The sequence below is a fragment of the Pogona vitticeps genome, chromosome 4, assembly GCF_051106095.1.
Source record: "Pogona vitticeps strain Pit_001003342236 chromosome 4, PviZW2.1, whole genome shotgun sequence".
In the NCBI taxonomy this organism is placed as follows: Eukaryota; Metazoa; Chordata; class Lepidosauria; order Squamata; family Agamidae; genus Pogona; species Pogona vitticeps.
The window spans coordinates 46600463-46616421 of NC_135786.1; the positions used below are offsets into that span (position 1 = coordinate 46600463).

The window sequence follows — 15959 nt, forward strand, 5'->3', positions numbered from 1 at the left end:
CAGCCACCTGATCGCCTCCTCTAGCGTCACTCCCGAGGCTCACCTCAAGCTCATGCTGCCTCCTTGTCCCCTGCCCGAAGGGAGCCTTTCTCTCTCTCTCTCTCTCTCTCTCACACACACACACACCACATCTCTATTTGTCCTCTTTCAAATTACAGACATCATTCTATAAGTATTCAGTGTTCCAAGATGTTTGCTGAGTTGTTTTCTTTTTCCCCTTTTCTCTCTTATTCTGTCTCTCCAGCATTCCTCCTGCCCAAAACACATTACGGGAACTATACAAATCTCAGGATTCCCTTAGGCATTTTAAAAAGAGACACAGCCATATGGTCTGTGTTCAAAAAAAAAAAAAAAAAAAAAAAATCAAAGTCAGTATGAAAAGTACTTTACACACATCATGCTGAGGAAGATGCACATTAGCCACATATCTGCCTCATGTGCCACTTAAATTTCATCTTCCCTTTAAAAAGATTGCCATGTTTATGGGCATTGCTGTATTTCATGCTGTTTCTGTCCCCAACCAAAGTAGGAGCCAAGTGCTTTGATAAAAGACCATTGGAGAACGCATGGAGTGGCAGGTATCATGTAGTCTAACTAGGAGGAAAATGACAATTGATTCCACATCCCCTCATGTGAAAGCTGGCAGTATCGCACGTCAAGCTGATTCTTTAAATCTGTTACCTCCCTCTTGGGATTTCAATTTAATTGTACATCCTCTTCACTTCAACATCAAACCAAGTTAATTCTCTTACTTTTCTATTTCTCCCCTTGGAACAGCCAACCTCAAAATTATACTGTAGGACAGGAAAGTTCACCTTTTTATATCTTAATGGTCCCTTACAGGTATCATCCAATTCTGATTGTAGTCAAAGCATTCTGTACTTCTGTCGTCATCCCTCAGCTCTTATTCCATAAGCCTAGTGGCCTAAATTTGCATAAGATACTGGCTCATTTTGAGTCTACACAAGACATTAACTGGAACCAAAACTACTTAAAGTTTCTGGAAGCTCTGGATCTCTGCACATTTTAATAAACATTTTATGAAAGCTACTGCTGTTGACAGAAAGAAAACTGGGAGAAAGATACTCACTTTCACAAAACGTAGGCGTTTCCGTCCATTTTGAATTTTCAAGACATTCAAGAGCAGGCCTCGAGCCAGATATAAATTGATAACCAGGGATGCAAGTGTATCGCAAAACCGTCCCAGTAGGATAGCTTTCTTGCCGTTCTCCACCCCTCAGTGTAGAATGGGGTGGGTTTGGCGGAGCGGGGCAATCACCTGAAGACAAAAATAGAAAAGGACAATTCTGAAATGGAGGAGCATGCAAAATAATAATAATTTTAAAAATCACCGTACCATTAAACTCTGGATAAGTCTTAAATCTTGATGCCATTTTTCCTTAATAGGATACACAGGAACACTTTCCTCAGTGCTTACAGGTGCTTAGCCAAGAAGAACTGAAACAAGACTAAAATAAGATTTCTATTTTCCATATAAATTGCACCAGGCCCACATCCCAAACATTTGCATTTCTCTCACACCGTGAAAGCTGTACACTGTTTTTTCACCAGCTCAGATTATTTATTATTACATTTTAAAAAATATTTTTACATATTTTAACATCATTACCAAGCAGTGTATGAAATCATGGGAGCTTTCTGGAGATCCAGAATGTCCATAGCAGTGTATGAGTACTGCATATTCAGACTACACATGGATATCTCCTTTTGATGTGAGTACTTAACCTTGGAGGTCCACTGTGATTTGTTCTGGAACTTCTTTCAACAGAATTGGAAGAAAAGAATTGGAAGCATACATGGTAATTCTGGCCCACATTTTTCACGGTTTGATAAATCCTCATTTTTGGATTTTTCTATTTTACTTTTACTAATTTTACATTTTGATATAATATTAGCTTTTAGGTTTATTCCATTTATCTTTGTACAAATTTGTTACAATTCCACTTTACAATCTCCTTTTACATGCATTCCCACAACACATTACTCCCAGACTGTGGGGTAGTGTTATATTTCAAAATAGAGCCTCACCACGATAGCTCCCCCAGTCAGGAGAAAACTGCAGACAGATAGATTTGTCCATAACAAATGAGATGCATGTCTTTTGTAAAGTGAGTTATCCACCTATTCAAAACATAATCACTAGAAATGGGAGCTTCATATTCATATACAAAGCCTGCTGGCACAGGTAGCTGCCTTGAAGAACATTTACCTCCAGACCCTGCTGGACCACTTACTGCATGGCACAGTGGCAGTGTCATCTTCTGTGTCCCTACTACAGCAGTAACTTGGCTGTACAGCTCTACCTCCCTGCTCGCCCAGCCACTCCACTACTGAGCGGGGAGACTCGTCCTCCTGTTCCCTGCCTGAGTGGCTGGGCAAGCAGGAATACAAGGTTGTGGCAGCCAAGCTACTGCCATGATTGGGGCACAGAATATGATGCCCAGCCACACGCGCCACATGGTAAGTGGTCTGGTGGAGTCTGGGAGTGGGTGTTCATTATGCCAGCCACCTGTGCCAGCGGGCTTCATATCTGTACACGAATACAAAGGCCCTATCTCTAATAGCCACCCTCAAATGCCATAGACCCTGCCACTCAGAAAGTTAAAGGTATTCAAGTTTGCAAGTACCGTCTTTACTACATTGTGCAACTTATTATTTGATTTAGAGCCTTGTGGCATAGCAATTAACCTGCAGTACTACAGTCAAGACTTTGCTCACATCCTGAGTTCAATCCCAACAGGCTCTAGTAGCGAGCCTGAGGTTCACTCAGCCTCCCACCCTTTTGAGGTCAGTAAACTAAGTACCCAGCTTGCGGAGGGGGGCATTGTGTAGCCTTGCATAATTACATTGTAAACCACCCAGAGAGTGCTATAAGTGCTGTGGGACAATATATAATCACTATATTAATCATAAGGATCCTGACTTTTCAGCCAAGATTGCCTCCCAATACATCTTAGAATTAAACAGAAAGCCAAAATACACTAGAAATATGTACAGACTCACTCATGGTGACATGAAGTGTTTATAAGCTGCATTCTCTGAGGACGGACCTCTAGGAAAGACCAGAGTCAGGCTAAAGCCAGGCTACCGATCCTCAACCCAGAAAGCATCCCCGGGAGGATACCATGGTTGACGGTATCAAAGGCCACAGAGAGATCAAGGAGCACCAGCAAGGACTTTTAGCTTCTGTCTATCTGTCTCAAAATGTCATCTTGCAGGGCAACAAATGCCATCTCCACACTATCATGTGGCCGGAACCCAGACTGGAACAGATTGAGGTCATCGGTCTCCTGTAGCTGGTCGGCCACCACCCTCTCCACTAGCTTGCTCAGAAAAGGCACATTGGCAATAGGTCTGTAGTTGTTAATATCATCCGCTGCCAAGTTAGGTTTTTTTACAAATAGGCCTAATGAGTGTCTCCTTGAGGGCTTAAGGAGGGACCCTGCCCTCAAAGAGAGGCCCACTAATAACAGCAGTGGCCTATTCTATTGTCACTGCTTTGGAAGCTTTTATAAGCCAAGCTGACAAGGATCTAGGGAGGCTGTGATGGCCTTGCAGCAATCAAGTACCCTGTTAACCTCTACTTACGTGACAGGTTGAAATTGTGTTAAACTCACCAGACAAGGCAGTGCAGTGGATGTCTTGGCTCGATCCACTCAAGAAAAATGGTGGTCAAGGTCCCAGTGGATAGCTTCCACTGTTTTAAAAATGCCACAGATTGGTCACAGGAAGTGCTACTGGGAGGCCTATTACTGTGACTGATCCCAGATAAATTGCATACTATACAAAATAGTTCAACCTGATGGTCTTGCACTTCACGTATCTGGGTAGCAAAGTATGTTCTCCTTGTGGCCTTCACCTTAGCTAAATAGACACTCAGCACGATTTTTGCAGCTTTTCAGTTTGATTCTGTCAGGACCCATCACCAGATGCTCTCCAGCCTCCTCCTCCTCTGCTTCATCGCCCATAGCTGCTGGTTATACCAAGAGGCTGGGCAGGCTCGGGAATGGGGGTGGGCATTTGGGTGCGATCGTGTCAGCAGCTCTGGTAGCAGCAGCATACCGTCCTTCAACCAGAACTTCAACAGGAGCACCAACCAGATCAGCCAGTATTCTCCACATATCATCTTGGCAAGCAATTGGATTCAATAGCCTGCAAGGGTGGACCATCTTAAGGGGCCCTGGCTCCCCATGGAGACAGGGAGTGCAAGTAAAAGGCTGCATTTTATTAGGTTGTGATCAGACCATGACAGGGCAAATGATGGCAACTCCCATCCCTCCAGTCTGCCTTGATATTGGATGGAATACTCAGGATATTAGATGGAATACCTGGCCAGATCTGTACCCTAATCCAATATTAAATCCTGAATGGCTTAGGCTTTATTTAAAGCAGATCTGGCATTTAACAACATCAGGGATAGAGCAGAAGGTTGACTGAGCAGGTGACTGCGAGCTGACAACAAAACTGAAACAGGCAACAGCCTTCAAGTATCTGTTCCGTTCTTCGGGATTTAAAAGCTACAGCGCCAACACCATAATCTTCCTCTGCTCACAATCACTTGAATAGTATTTATGTTCCCTTCACTGGGTGAGAGGCTTTCAAGTCTCCTTAAGTGTAAAGTGTAATTAAATAGAAAGCACAATGTTGTTGTTTAGTCATGTCCAACTCTTCGTGACCCCATGGACCAGAGCACACCAGGCCCTCCTGTCTTCCATTGCCTCCCAGAGTTTAGTTATATTCATGTTGGTAGCTTCGATGACATTGTCCATCCATCTCGTCCTGTGTCATTCCCTTCTCTTCTTGCCTTCACACTTTCCCAACATCAGGGTCTTTTCCAGGGACTCTTCTCATGAGTTGGGCAAAGTATTGGAGCCTCAGCTTCAAAATCTGTCCTTCCAGTGAGCACTCCAGGTTGATTTCCTTTGTTGGCAAGGTGATGTCTCTGCTTTTTAAGATGCTGTTTAGGTTTGTAATCGCTTTCCTCCCAAGAAGTAGGCGTCTTAATTTCATGGCTGCTGTCACCATCATGGAGCCCAAGAAGGAAAAATCTGACACTGCCTCCATATGTTCCCCTTCTATTTTCCAGGAGGTGATGGGACCAGTGGCCATGATCTTGGTTTTTTTGATGTTGAGCTTCAGACCATTTTTTGCACTCTCCTCTTTCACCCTCTCATTAAGAGGTTCCTTAATTCCTCCTCACTTTCTGCCATCAGAGTGGTATCATCTGCATATCTGAGATTGTTGATATTTCTTCTGGAAATCTTAATTCTGGTTTGGGATTCATACAATCCAGCTTTTCGCATGATGTATTCTGCATATACGTTCAGTAAGCAGGGAGACAATATACAGCCTTCCACAATTTTGAACCAATCAGTTGTTCCATATCCAGTTCTAACTGTTGCTTCCTGCCCCACATATAGATTTCTCAGGAGATAGATAAGGTGATCAGACACTCCCATTTCTTTAAGAACTTGCCATAGTTTGCTGTGGTCCACACAGTCAAAGGCTTTTGCGTAGTCAATGCAGCAGAAGTAGATGTTTGAAGATTAAACAATAATAATTAAGAAATAATAATTAATTAAGCAAATCAGCCTCTTAATGAGGGCGAAAGAGGAGAGTGCAAAAATGGTCTGAAGCTCAACATAAAAAAAAATGTCATGGCCACTGGCCCCGTCACCTCCTGGCAAATAGAAGGGGAAGATATGGAGGCAGTGTCAGATTTTACTTTCTTGGGCTTCATGATTACTGCAGATGGTGACAACAGCCATAAAATTAAAAGAGCCTGCTTCTTGGGAGGAAAGCGATGACAAACCTAGACAGCATCTTAAAAACCAGAGACTCACCTTGCCAACAAAGGTCTGCATAGTCAACCCTATGGTTTTTCCAGTAGTGATGTATGGAAGTGAGAGCTGGACTATAAAGAAGTCTAACCACTGAAGAATTGATGCTTTTGAATTGTGGTGCTGGAGGAGACTCTTGTGAGTCCCCTGGACTGCAAGGAGAACAAACCTATCCATTCTGAAGGAAATCAACCTGGAGTGCTCACTGGAAGGACAGATTCTGAAGCTAAGGCTCCAATACTTTGGCCATCTCATGAGAAAAGAAGACTCCCTGGAAAAGACCCTGATGTTGGGAAAGAGTGAAGGCAAGAGGAGAAGGGGACGACAGAGGATGAGATGGTTGGACAGTGTCATCGAAGCTACCAACATGAATTTGACCCAACTCCGGGAGACAGTGGAAGACAGAAGGGCCTGGCGTGCTCTGGTCCATGGGGTCACGAAGAGTCAGACACGACCTAACCACTAAACAACAACAACTGCAAATCAGAGACACCAAGTACAGAAAAAATAAATAGAACCAAAGAAATTCCCAATGTCAACTGACTTAAGTGCAAATGTAAATAAGATAAAATTCAGTAGATTTAATATTTGAGGTTGAATGAAATGGTTATGTATAGCTGAATTAAATAGGTAACAGGGGGCATTAATTTATATAAAAATAAGGTAAATCAAAAGGATTAAAATAAAGAAGTTATTGTGCAAATGAAACTGACTAGATACTACAATGAGTTCCTATAGTGCTCCTTTGAAAGACAATCTAAAGACCACAGGTGGTACAGAATGCAGTTGCTCTTATGCTTGTAGGGACCAAAATACCTGAACTGTGTGAGTCAGGTGCTGTTAAACTTCCATCCCTAATTCAAAGTGATAACTTTAAACTTTAAAGCCCTGAATAATTTTGGGAAGGCAGGGTTTAGAAAAGTTAATGTTTCAGATAACAGCTCCCCAAAACTCCAAAATGAACTGAAAACTTAACCAAAAGGAAACCATACCAAAGACAGACAAAGACTTAGCTATATGGCTACAGTTTGAAAACAAAAAGAAATGAGGGAATAAAGTGTTATGGGTATTACATCCCTACCTTTTAATTCCTTGGCACCATAAGAACTGCTTTATGATAATGTAGAGTTTCATGGGCCTATAGCCCATTTGATCATAGTGGAAGTTTATTTTACAAACGTGTTAAGAGACAAAATTCTTGTAGTAGAGTAGGTTAGTCTACAACATCTCTCAGTGTATAATAGATTTGTTAGTCCTTAAACTGTCATAGGATACTTTAACGGGAGGTTATTTTTGCTCTGTGCAAACTGACCTCTGGAAACAAAGACTAAAAAAGAGGAAGTTATTTTTGGCAAAATATCTGGAGGAGGCTATATTCTGAGTAAGGTTCTTGTGGCACCAATATATATATACAGTATATATATTAAACAGTTTATCTGAGCACAGACAGGAGCATCGCCATGCCTCTCAAGTCTTCAGACGAAGAGAAAACCGCAGCCTCTCTCATTTATAATAATAATAATAATAACAGCAATAACAATAAGGAATAGGAGCGGCCAACAAGCCCCTCCATTATAGACCTTGAACTTCAAGCGACAGCAGCCAAAGCAGCAGCAGCAACGTCCGTGTCAGGCACCCCTTCCAGCAGCAAAGAAGCAACGCCATCGCAGCAACCAAGACAAGAGGCAAAGAAAACCGCTTCTCGCGTCCAAACCAAAATTGAACCAGAGGGGCCGGGCGAGATCCCGTAATCTATACACTGGAAGGAAACACGCCTTTTCCGGTTCCTATTTTGAATCGCGGTGCTATTTCGGGGGCTACACTTCAGCGGCTAAGCCCGCACCGACATCGCCTCCTCATGGGGCGGGGAGGGAGAGAAAGCGAATAGACACACACCCCTCTCGCCCCCCCCCGGCCCGTTGTCAAGCCTTCACGTAACAACGCCTCCCCCCCCACCGGAAACACGCGCGTTGCCCTTCGCAAGAAGAGCGCATGCTCGCCACGCCTTGGAACGAGGGCGAGTTCATCGGAGGGCTGCGGGGGAAATGCGGTTTCTCGGGACGGTTACGCGCAGGGCGGAGTGGCGCTTCGGAGTTAAAGGGGTCTCACGGAGGTCACCAGCGATCGGACCTGAACACGTGTTTGGAAGCAAGCGCCACTGAGGATTTTCAATTTTTGGGGGTGGCAAGCAAACGTGCCTCGGAGTTGTAGCTGTTGTGACGATCGGAAATAAAGGGGGCTCAGTAATAAACCTGGAGGTGGTTTCGTCCGCTCAAAGTGAAGGTTTACGAGGGCCAGAAAATGGGCTCCTAACGGGCCTGCAGGAGTATTTTATATTTGCTTCATACTCATTTCCCGCTTTCGGAAGACTTCAGTAACAAGCAGCGATGAGAATACAGGCAGGACGCGTCACTTCCCAGCACTGGTTTTCTGCGTCACATTAAAATTCAGTTTTTTACTGCTCACAACCAAGAATTAGGCGTAATGTAGCAGCCCCTATTTCCTAACACAGGTCTGAACGTTATACAGTACTGTAGTACTTTCAGGCAGAAGTACCGAGGTATACTGTATATTTCATAATTTTTCATTTACTCTGCTGACTTTCTCAGTAAAGCCTCAATATATAAGCAGATGCTTGAATATCCCTGTTAGGGTTTTGGAGACCTACGAGGTTTATTACAGCTTTTCCTTTCTAATATGAGCAGATATACTATAAATGTAAGAATTACATTGAACCAACATAGGAGAGGAAATTGACTTTATTATCAACATTTACACCCTGTGTGAATTTAGAACTGCCTAAACAACTAGTCAAAGGAGACAGTTTGAAAGCCTGTGCACAAGCATTGGAATAGCTTTATGGCTAAGTAATGTAGTTTTACATTCTGGATTGATCTGTATGTAGAAGTCAAAAAGTAATCCTTTGATGGAGGTGTGGTCCTTGTTGCCACATTTTTTGTAACCATATTAGAGAAAGCTATTTCCACCCTAAGGAAATGTGTCATTCAAAACAAGGCAAAATATGAAAGTATTTTTTTAAAAAACATATCTAGCAGCCTCACCCATTTTGTCCCATTACACCCATTCTTATTTTTCACAAGAATGAGGAAATACGGGGTGGTGGTGGTGGATAGATTTGTTTAAATGAATATTTTGTAGAACAATTAAAGAGCTCACTATCAGTAGGGGGAAAATACTACATCACCATTATAACGTCATGGAATAAATTTCAACAATCCTGCCCATTCCTCTAGGGAAGATACATAGACAGGCTAGAGAGCATTACTGTGTTTTTAAAAGGTTACAGAGCATAGTCTGTGAGCATTAGATGTAGCAACTACTGTATACCGAAATAAGACACTAAGGAGATAGGAGACTCCCTGGAAGCAGTAGGTGTAGCATGTGTTGAGTTTTCTGCATAATTAAATTGTAAACTGCCCAGAGAGTGTTTTAAGTGTTACACTTTACTTTTTTATTTTTATTATTATTATTGATTTATTTTTGCTTTTTTCCCCTTTGCTTTTTTCTCTGCTTTTTTTCTTGGATGGAAGAAAGATGGAATGCAAATGTTGTAAATGAAGAAAATTAAAAAATAGACACTATGGTCTCAGCTTTTAAAAACATGAAGTATGAGCATTTTAAAAATTAAAAGTACTGTACTTGTCTAAGTATGATAGAAGTGTGCATATTTTGCTATGTTCAGAACGGCTTGACTAAATTTAACTATGGGAAATATGAACCTTCTTGCAAAACCTTTTTTTTCTTAAGTGATACTCTTACTGATATAAAACAGAGTTAATAATATTGCTTGAGAGTGGCCCTCTGCACTCTACATAGGACAATCTCCTCAAAAGAATTAATGGACATAAATCAGACATCAGAAATACAATACACAGAAACCTGTCTTAAACCACTTCAGTCTACCAGGACACTCTTCTCAAAATATGAAAGTTGCTATTTTGGAAAAATACTACAAAACAGAAATGCAGAGAGAAACCACTGAGATAAAAATTTATTCACATGATGGACATACATATAAATAGACTGACTATCCGTCAAGGTTTCTTTAGTCATTACCAAATATAATTATGATATCTACTGTTACTTTCCTTCACAACCACCACACCCATATTTCAGAACAAGACTCAAAAGTACAGTCTGTTGTATCAATACACATTGTTCCCGTTGTTTCCTTTAATGATGTCAATGCCTATAGTTGGTCTTTAAAATTCTTGTCTCTCTGCTTTTGCCTGATTTTGTGTCTCTTGCTGGGATCAATAAAATGCAGGAGTAGATGATACAGTACCTTTAATTAACCATTAAAAATAGTAAAAAACCGAATTTATTTTAGTTTTATATTCTTAATGGTTGATTAAAGGTATCACCTACACCTGCATTTGTATTGTTTCCACGACCATGTGGCTTTACCCTGATTTTTTTCCTTGCTGGGATGTTTACAGAACTGAAAATCAAACAAAGATCATAAATTATGGCACATGTGAAATGCAGCAAGACACCACTGATTATTAGGAGTCCCGCCTGAATATTTTAAAGTGTTAATCCGTGTTTTCCACCTCATGTCAGGCAAGGTAGGCTAAAAAGCTCCATGAAATCTTAATTAAAATATAAGTCTAAACTGCAGCAATGCTTTTGTCTTTTTTAAAGTTTTTGTTTTGTTTTTGCCTGATATGCTTGCACAGACTAACACAGCAGCAAGCTCTTCTATACCTGCAAAGAGTTACTATGAATAGAAGAAAGCATTTTGTGCTAAATTCCCTCAATTTCTACCACCCTCTTCCGTGTGGAAGAATAATGAATATGAAGACAGAACTTCCCTATTTGTGGTGGCTCGCAATGTTTCCAGAGTTCTAACTCATGTGGAGAGCATCCCTAGACAGTGAAGCGATTAAACCGACCATTTCCTACTATTCATGGTGCTAATAGATGGATTTCTAACACTAGAATAGATTCCGTGTGCTGAAAGAGAAGAAATACTCCTATGCACTCTGAAGTTATTGCTGGATCTTACAGAACTTCTGAGCAGGAGGTTTCCTTTCACTAATGCAAACTCAAGGCTTCCTCCCTACTTCAAATCTGAACCTTTGTATACTTATGTTCGATAGAAGAATGGAAGAAAAAGGAACCTTTTATTGACCAACATTTGGGAATGGAATCATCTTGAGCAACACATGCATACATGGTTCAGTTACAACCTGGACAAATTTCAAATTACTCTGGATCACCTAACTTTTTAAAAAGTTCAAAAATATATACAAAGGTTGCTGGGGTGCGTGGGCCCCTATATACGTGTAACATGTACAGTGGTGCCTTAATTTATGAACTTAATCTATTCCAGAAGATGGTCCTAACTCAAAGCACCATTTCCCACTAGAATTCATTGAAATGCTATTAATCTGTTTCGGCCATTTTTTGGTTGTATCTCAACGCACACTCTTAACTGCTGGGGCGAAAGAGCTACCAAGAAGCAGCCTCTTTGTCAACAATGGTTAGCAGTTCAAATTTCCCCACCTTTTTCCCCGCCTTTTTTTCCTGTCGTAACTCAAAGCTCTGGTCACAAGTCAAAGCAAAATTTTGCAACCGGAGCTGGTCGTAACTCAAATTGTTCGCAAGTCAAGACGTTCATAAGTTGAGGCATCACTGTACAAGCAGATAAGAGTTCCATGTGCTAAAGTATGAAATAAATTGTGGTATCTTCAGTAAATAGGGTATTTTGAACCCTAGGGATGGGCACAGGACTGATCTAATTAAAAATATTCAGTTCCATGTTGATCATTCCAGGTTGGTTTGCAACTGCTGCTGAAATGAGGTGGACACCGTGACAAATCAAAAGATAAGCAAAATTAGCACTGGAAATTCCAAAAGCGTTGGGGTAGCATCAACACAGGAAATTTTGTGCTTATAAGATCTTTAAAATGATTAAAGGGGATAAAGAAAAGGTTGCAATGAGAATGAAAGTATGTTTAAAAGTACAGCATGGCACAATAGTTTACAATGGTTTATATTAGTTATAGTTGGTTCAAAACAACATGACACGTTCCAGCTAATCCTAAGAACAAGGTCAATAATATAACACTACTTTGAATAATTTTGTTAATGTCTGCCAGTTTAGCATAGAAGGAAACTAAACGAACAAATGATGTGTGTGATATTTTTGACTATGTGGTATATTTGTTTAAACTGTCTCACAGAGTTTAAGGAGCGGTACTCCTGTTTTAGAAACGAAACTAAATCTTTCACATATGCACTCCTCTTGTCTTACTCTTCTCTAGGTTAAGGCCAGTATTATCTTTATACTCTTACTATCCATTTCCATCAACAAAGGACTATAATAGAAATGCATTTATTTTTTTAAAAGTGTATTCCAGAAATCCAAAAGCAAGCTTTAATTGCAACTTACCTGTAGTCATGTTTTTAATAAAGGTCATGGGAGTACTAAGTTCAGTAATACCTGCAGTACAAGAAAAATAATTCTGTATGTATTGCATTTTTAGAATATATATTTTAATTGCATTTTAATTATTTTGCCCTTTTATTTTGCCTTTTTATTGTATTTTAAATGCTGTAAGCCGCCCAGAGACCTTCGGGTAGTGTGGGCGGCATATAAGCTAAATAAATAAATAAATAAATAAATAAATAAATAAATAAAATTTCCTCACAATCTTCTTCAGTCTCAGTACAGTCTAATACATTCACAGTAACATCTTTAGATACAATTTGTCTAATAAGGACACAATCCATTTCAAAATAGAAGTACAACTGCATTTGAATATTGCATATTCTTAATGAAAGAAAGCACTGAAAAGCATCAAATACCACTGCACAGCATACAAGTTTTCAAAAATTAACCACGACCAGAAAAATATATTTTAGAAAATATATTTCACTGTAGATTTAAAATTACATTTCCACAGGAGCAAAGATTATATGATGGCAAAGGCACATGAGTACAATGATCCAGGTAATACAGGGCTCCTGAAGCATCAGTAGAACGCTTTCTTGGCCCAATGCTTGAAATGTTTTTCTAAAAGTTGATACTAGAGTAACTAAAAGGCTGAAGAAGCAATAGACAGCAAGAGCTAAATTAATCAGCCACCTTGGATTCAGTGCTCAATTTCATTACTGTCACTATTGTTTAAGTTTTTATCTTAAAAACTTTACAGATATCTGTGTTTTTAAATTTGTAATCCACCTTGAAGGCTTTGCCAATTGCGTGGCAGTTAAACATTTTAAAGAATTTTTTTAAAAAAGGTGAAGAAGGGTGAGATATGAATTAGTTTGTATGAGATTTTAAAATAAAACACAAACTTTCAGCATTCTGGGTACATACTATCTATGGTTCTGCCCCATATAACCCCAATAATATAAAATTTTGCCATTTCTCCTGTGAACAAAGGAATCCTATCTGTTTGGGAAGCATGAATGAAAAATGTTACCATAGGACCTCAAGATCAGCCGTTATCCACAAGATGAAAGAGCACAATATAGCCATCCTTAATTTTTTCATTATGCTGTAAATCTATTTTTTATATAAGCTTCTAAATAAATATACATGGAAACATTTGATGATGCATAAAGCAGAAAAAAGAGCATAAATGGGGAGTGGCGGGTGGAATGAGCTCATAATTGTGCTAGTCCAGAAAGAAATATTAATTAACCACTGCTTGACTAAGAATATGCAGAAGTACTGAGATAAAAATGTTCCTTTGGAAGAAACAGAATGTGTTTTAGTTGTTTCACCTGAATGAATAATCCCATCTAATTGAAAGGTACAAATATTCAGATCCTAATGTTTAAAATAGCGAATATTGTTGATGTTATATAGTATTTATAATGAGACTTAAGCTTCAACTTCAAACAACAAATGTGGGAGTCAAAAGTGAGTGGATTCCAGTTGAAGGAGTCAGCTAGAGAGAATGGACAAAACAGATGAAAGTAGAGTTTAATTAAAAGCAAATACAGTACTGCCAAAGCTAAGATGAGTGGGCGTGTGAAGAGAAAGAAGAGAAAATTTTAAAGGCTTATAATTTTGAATAAAGAGAATCCTTACGCACTAAGATGGAACATTTTTAGTCACTCAAGGGTGTCAGGACTGTAACCACCATCTATAATACAATGGGATTCACAGCTGAAGTCAGAAAATGCAGTATCTCACAGCAAACTGAATACATATCTATCTCCCCTGCAACATCTTGCACAAGTGGAAAACACCCAGGACTATTTGGGAGGAGGCAATGTTGCAATTGTGCCCCAAGCCAGCTTTAACTCAGTTTTTGGAGGTGTGAAAACTGGAAGTTGCAGCTCGAATTCCTTCTGCAGAGCCCAGAACTTCTAATTCTTGTTTATATTGCTCAGACTGTAAACTGCCCAGAGTAGATTGATTTGAATCTAGTTGGGCGGGGTAAACGCTAAATAAATAAATAAATAAATAAATAAATAAATAAATAAATAAATAAATAAATAAATAAATAAATAAATAAATAAATAAATAAATAAATAAATAAATAAATAAATAAATAAATGATGTTGCTCACATCCCATGCAAATTCTGGGTTAATGCAAATTCTGGGACAGTGCTTGCTACAAAACACCGAAACAAGCTTACCTCGGCATTCAGGAGGCTTTGTTTTCCATTCAACTTCATCTCCTTTCAGTATGCATTCAGTAGAGGGTGAGCCAATTAACCTATACCTAAAGAAAAGAAAAAGAGCAAAGGGAAGGTTCTTATCCCATTGTTCCATAGATTTTAAAGGCTTATCATTTTGAACATTACGTCATCAAGCAAATACCATAATTGGCTCTTTTCTTAGATTGGTTGTTTTTTTTTTACATTAAACTTTGTTTCAAAATTTAAGCCATTACTTTAAATGTTGCTGTATTTTTCTGTGTATAAGACGCCCCCATGTATAAAATGCCCCCACTTTTCTAACCCAAATTTAAGAAATCTAAGTGGGACTTATCAAGTGTAGGGGGAAAGGGATCAAAGCACTGGAGGATCACTTTGACCCTTTCCCACTACACTTCCTAAACCCCATGGGACTTGATCAGCAGAGGGGAAAGCAAGGATCAAAGCCATCCTGCAGCACTTTGATCCCTGCTTTCCTTTTGCTAAGGCTTAGCAAGTGGAGGGGAAAGCAGGAATCAAAGCCCTGCATGATCACTTTGATCCCTGCTTTCCCCTCCACTTGTGTTTGTTCTCTCCTCAGCTTACTTCCATGTATAAGACGACCCTCAATTTTTAGTCTAAAGATTTTAGAGAAAAGTATACTGTAGTCTTATACATGGAAAACACAGTAATATGAATGCACAATCCTTGTAGCATATATTGTAATGTAGTTGTCCCTACATTGTAATTTTGGTCTTGGTTAGTTACTCTTTTAGTAGATATTTAAAAATGAGTAGAAATGAGATAGATGCACATGAACTGAAAGCAACATAGCAGTTATAAAACCTGAAAGAACATGGCTAATGCCAGAGCTTTAAAGGATCAAACAATTCCTGATGCTTAGTGAAAAAAGAATGCATGCTGCCATCTTTAATTTCACTTCATGTGAGGTTTAGTCAAAACATACTTTTTTTGTTTTAAATTTTATTTTCCACCTCCCCCCCCCCATATATGGATTCAGTGCAGCTTACAAAATGGTTAAAAGAGATTACTAAAAACACAACAAGTTATCATATTAAAACTCAATTAAGCATATCACAATAGCTCACGGGCCTTGCCCTACCCTTAGGGGGTGGAGAGTCGTGGAGTGGCATATGCCCACCTGGTTCCAGAGGACTGCCACTCCTGGTGGAACCTTCAGCAGCTGCTGAAGCAGAGAATGAGGAGCATCAGGGGAGGCGTTCAGGCCTCTCAATGAATTGGATTTGACCCCAAGGTTGAGCCACAGACTGCAGCTATAACCAATAAAATCGCGGCCTTCTCTCTCCAATGAAGTTTTATGTTGTATTCTTTGCATAAATGTAGATGGCTTGGGACCTGCTCAGCAATAAGCCAGCAAATCTTTTTCTACAACACAACACGGAAAGGGCCAACCTTGCTTTCCTTGAAATATGGTTACATAGTTTAGGAGCAGA

General features: G+C 39.7%; 1 protein-coding gene across 8 annotated transcripts in view; it reads right to left on the reverse strand.

The window, feature by feature from the left end:
• Positions 1-15959, reverse strand: part of LOC140706570 (complement receptor type 1) — a 52851-nt gene that overhangs the window by 27680 nt on the left and 9212 nt on the right. For all 8 annotated transcript variants that reach the window (XM_072997230.2, XM_072997226.2, XM_072997228.2 and 5 more), the window contains exons 5-7: positions 14485-14570; positions 12280-12330; positions 1091-1279 (exon numbers count right to left, since the gene is read on the reverse strand). In XM_072997230.2, coding sequence (XP_072853331.2) covers positions 1091-1279; positions 12280-12330; positions 14485-14570 — 326 coding nt within the window. The remainder of the gene's footprint in view (positions 1-1090; positions 1280-12279; positions 12331-14484; positions 14571-15959) is intronic.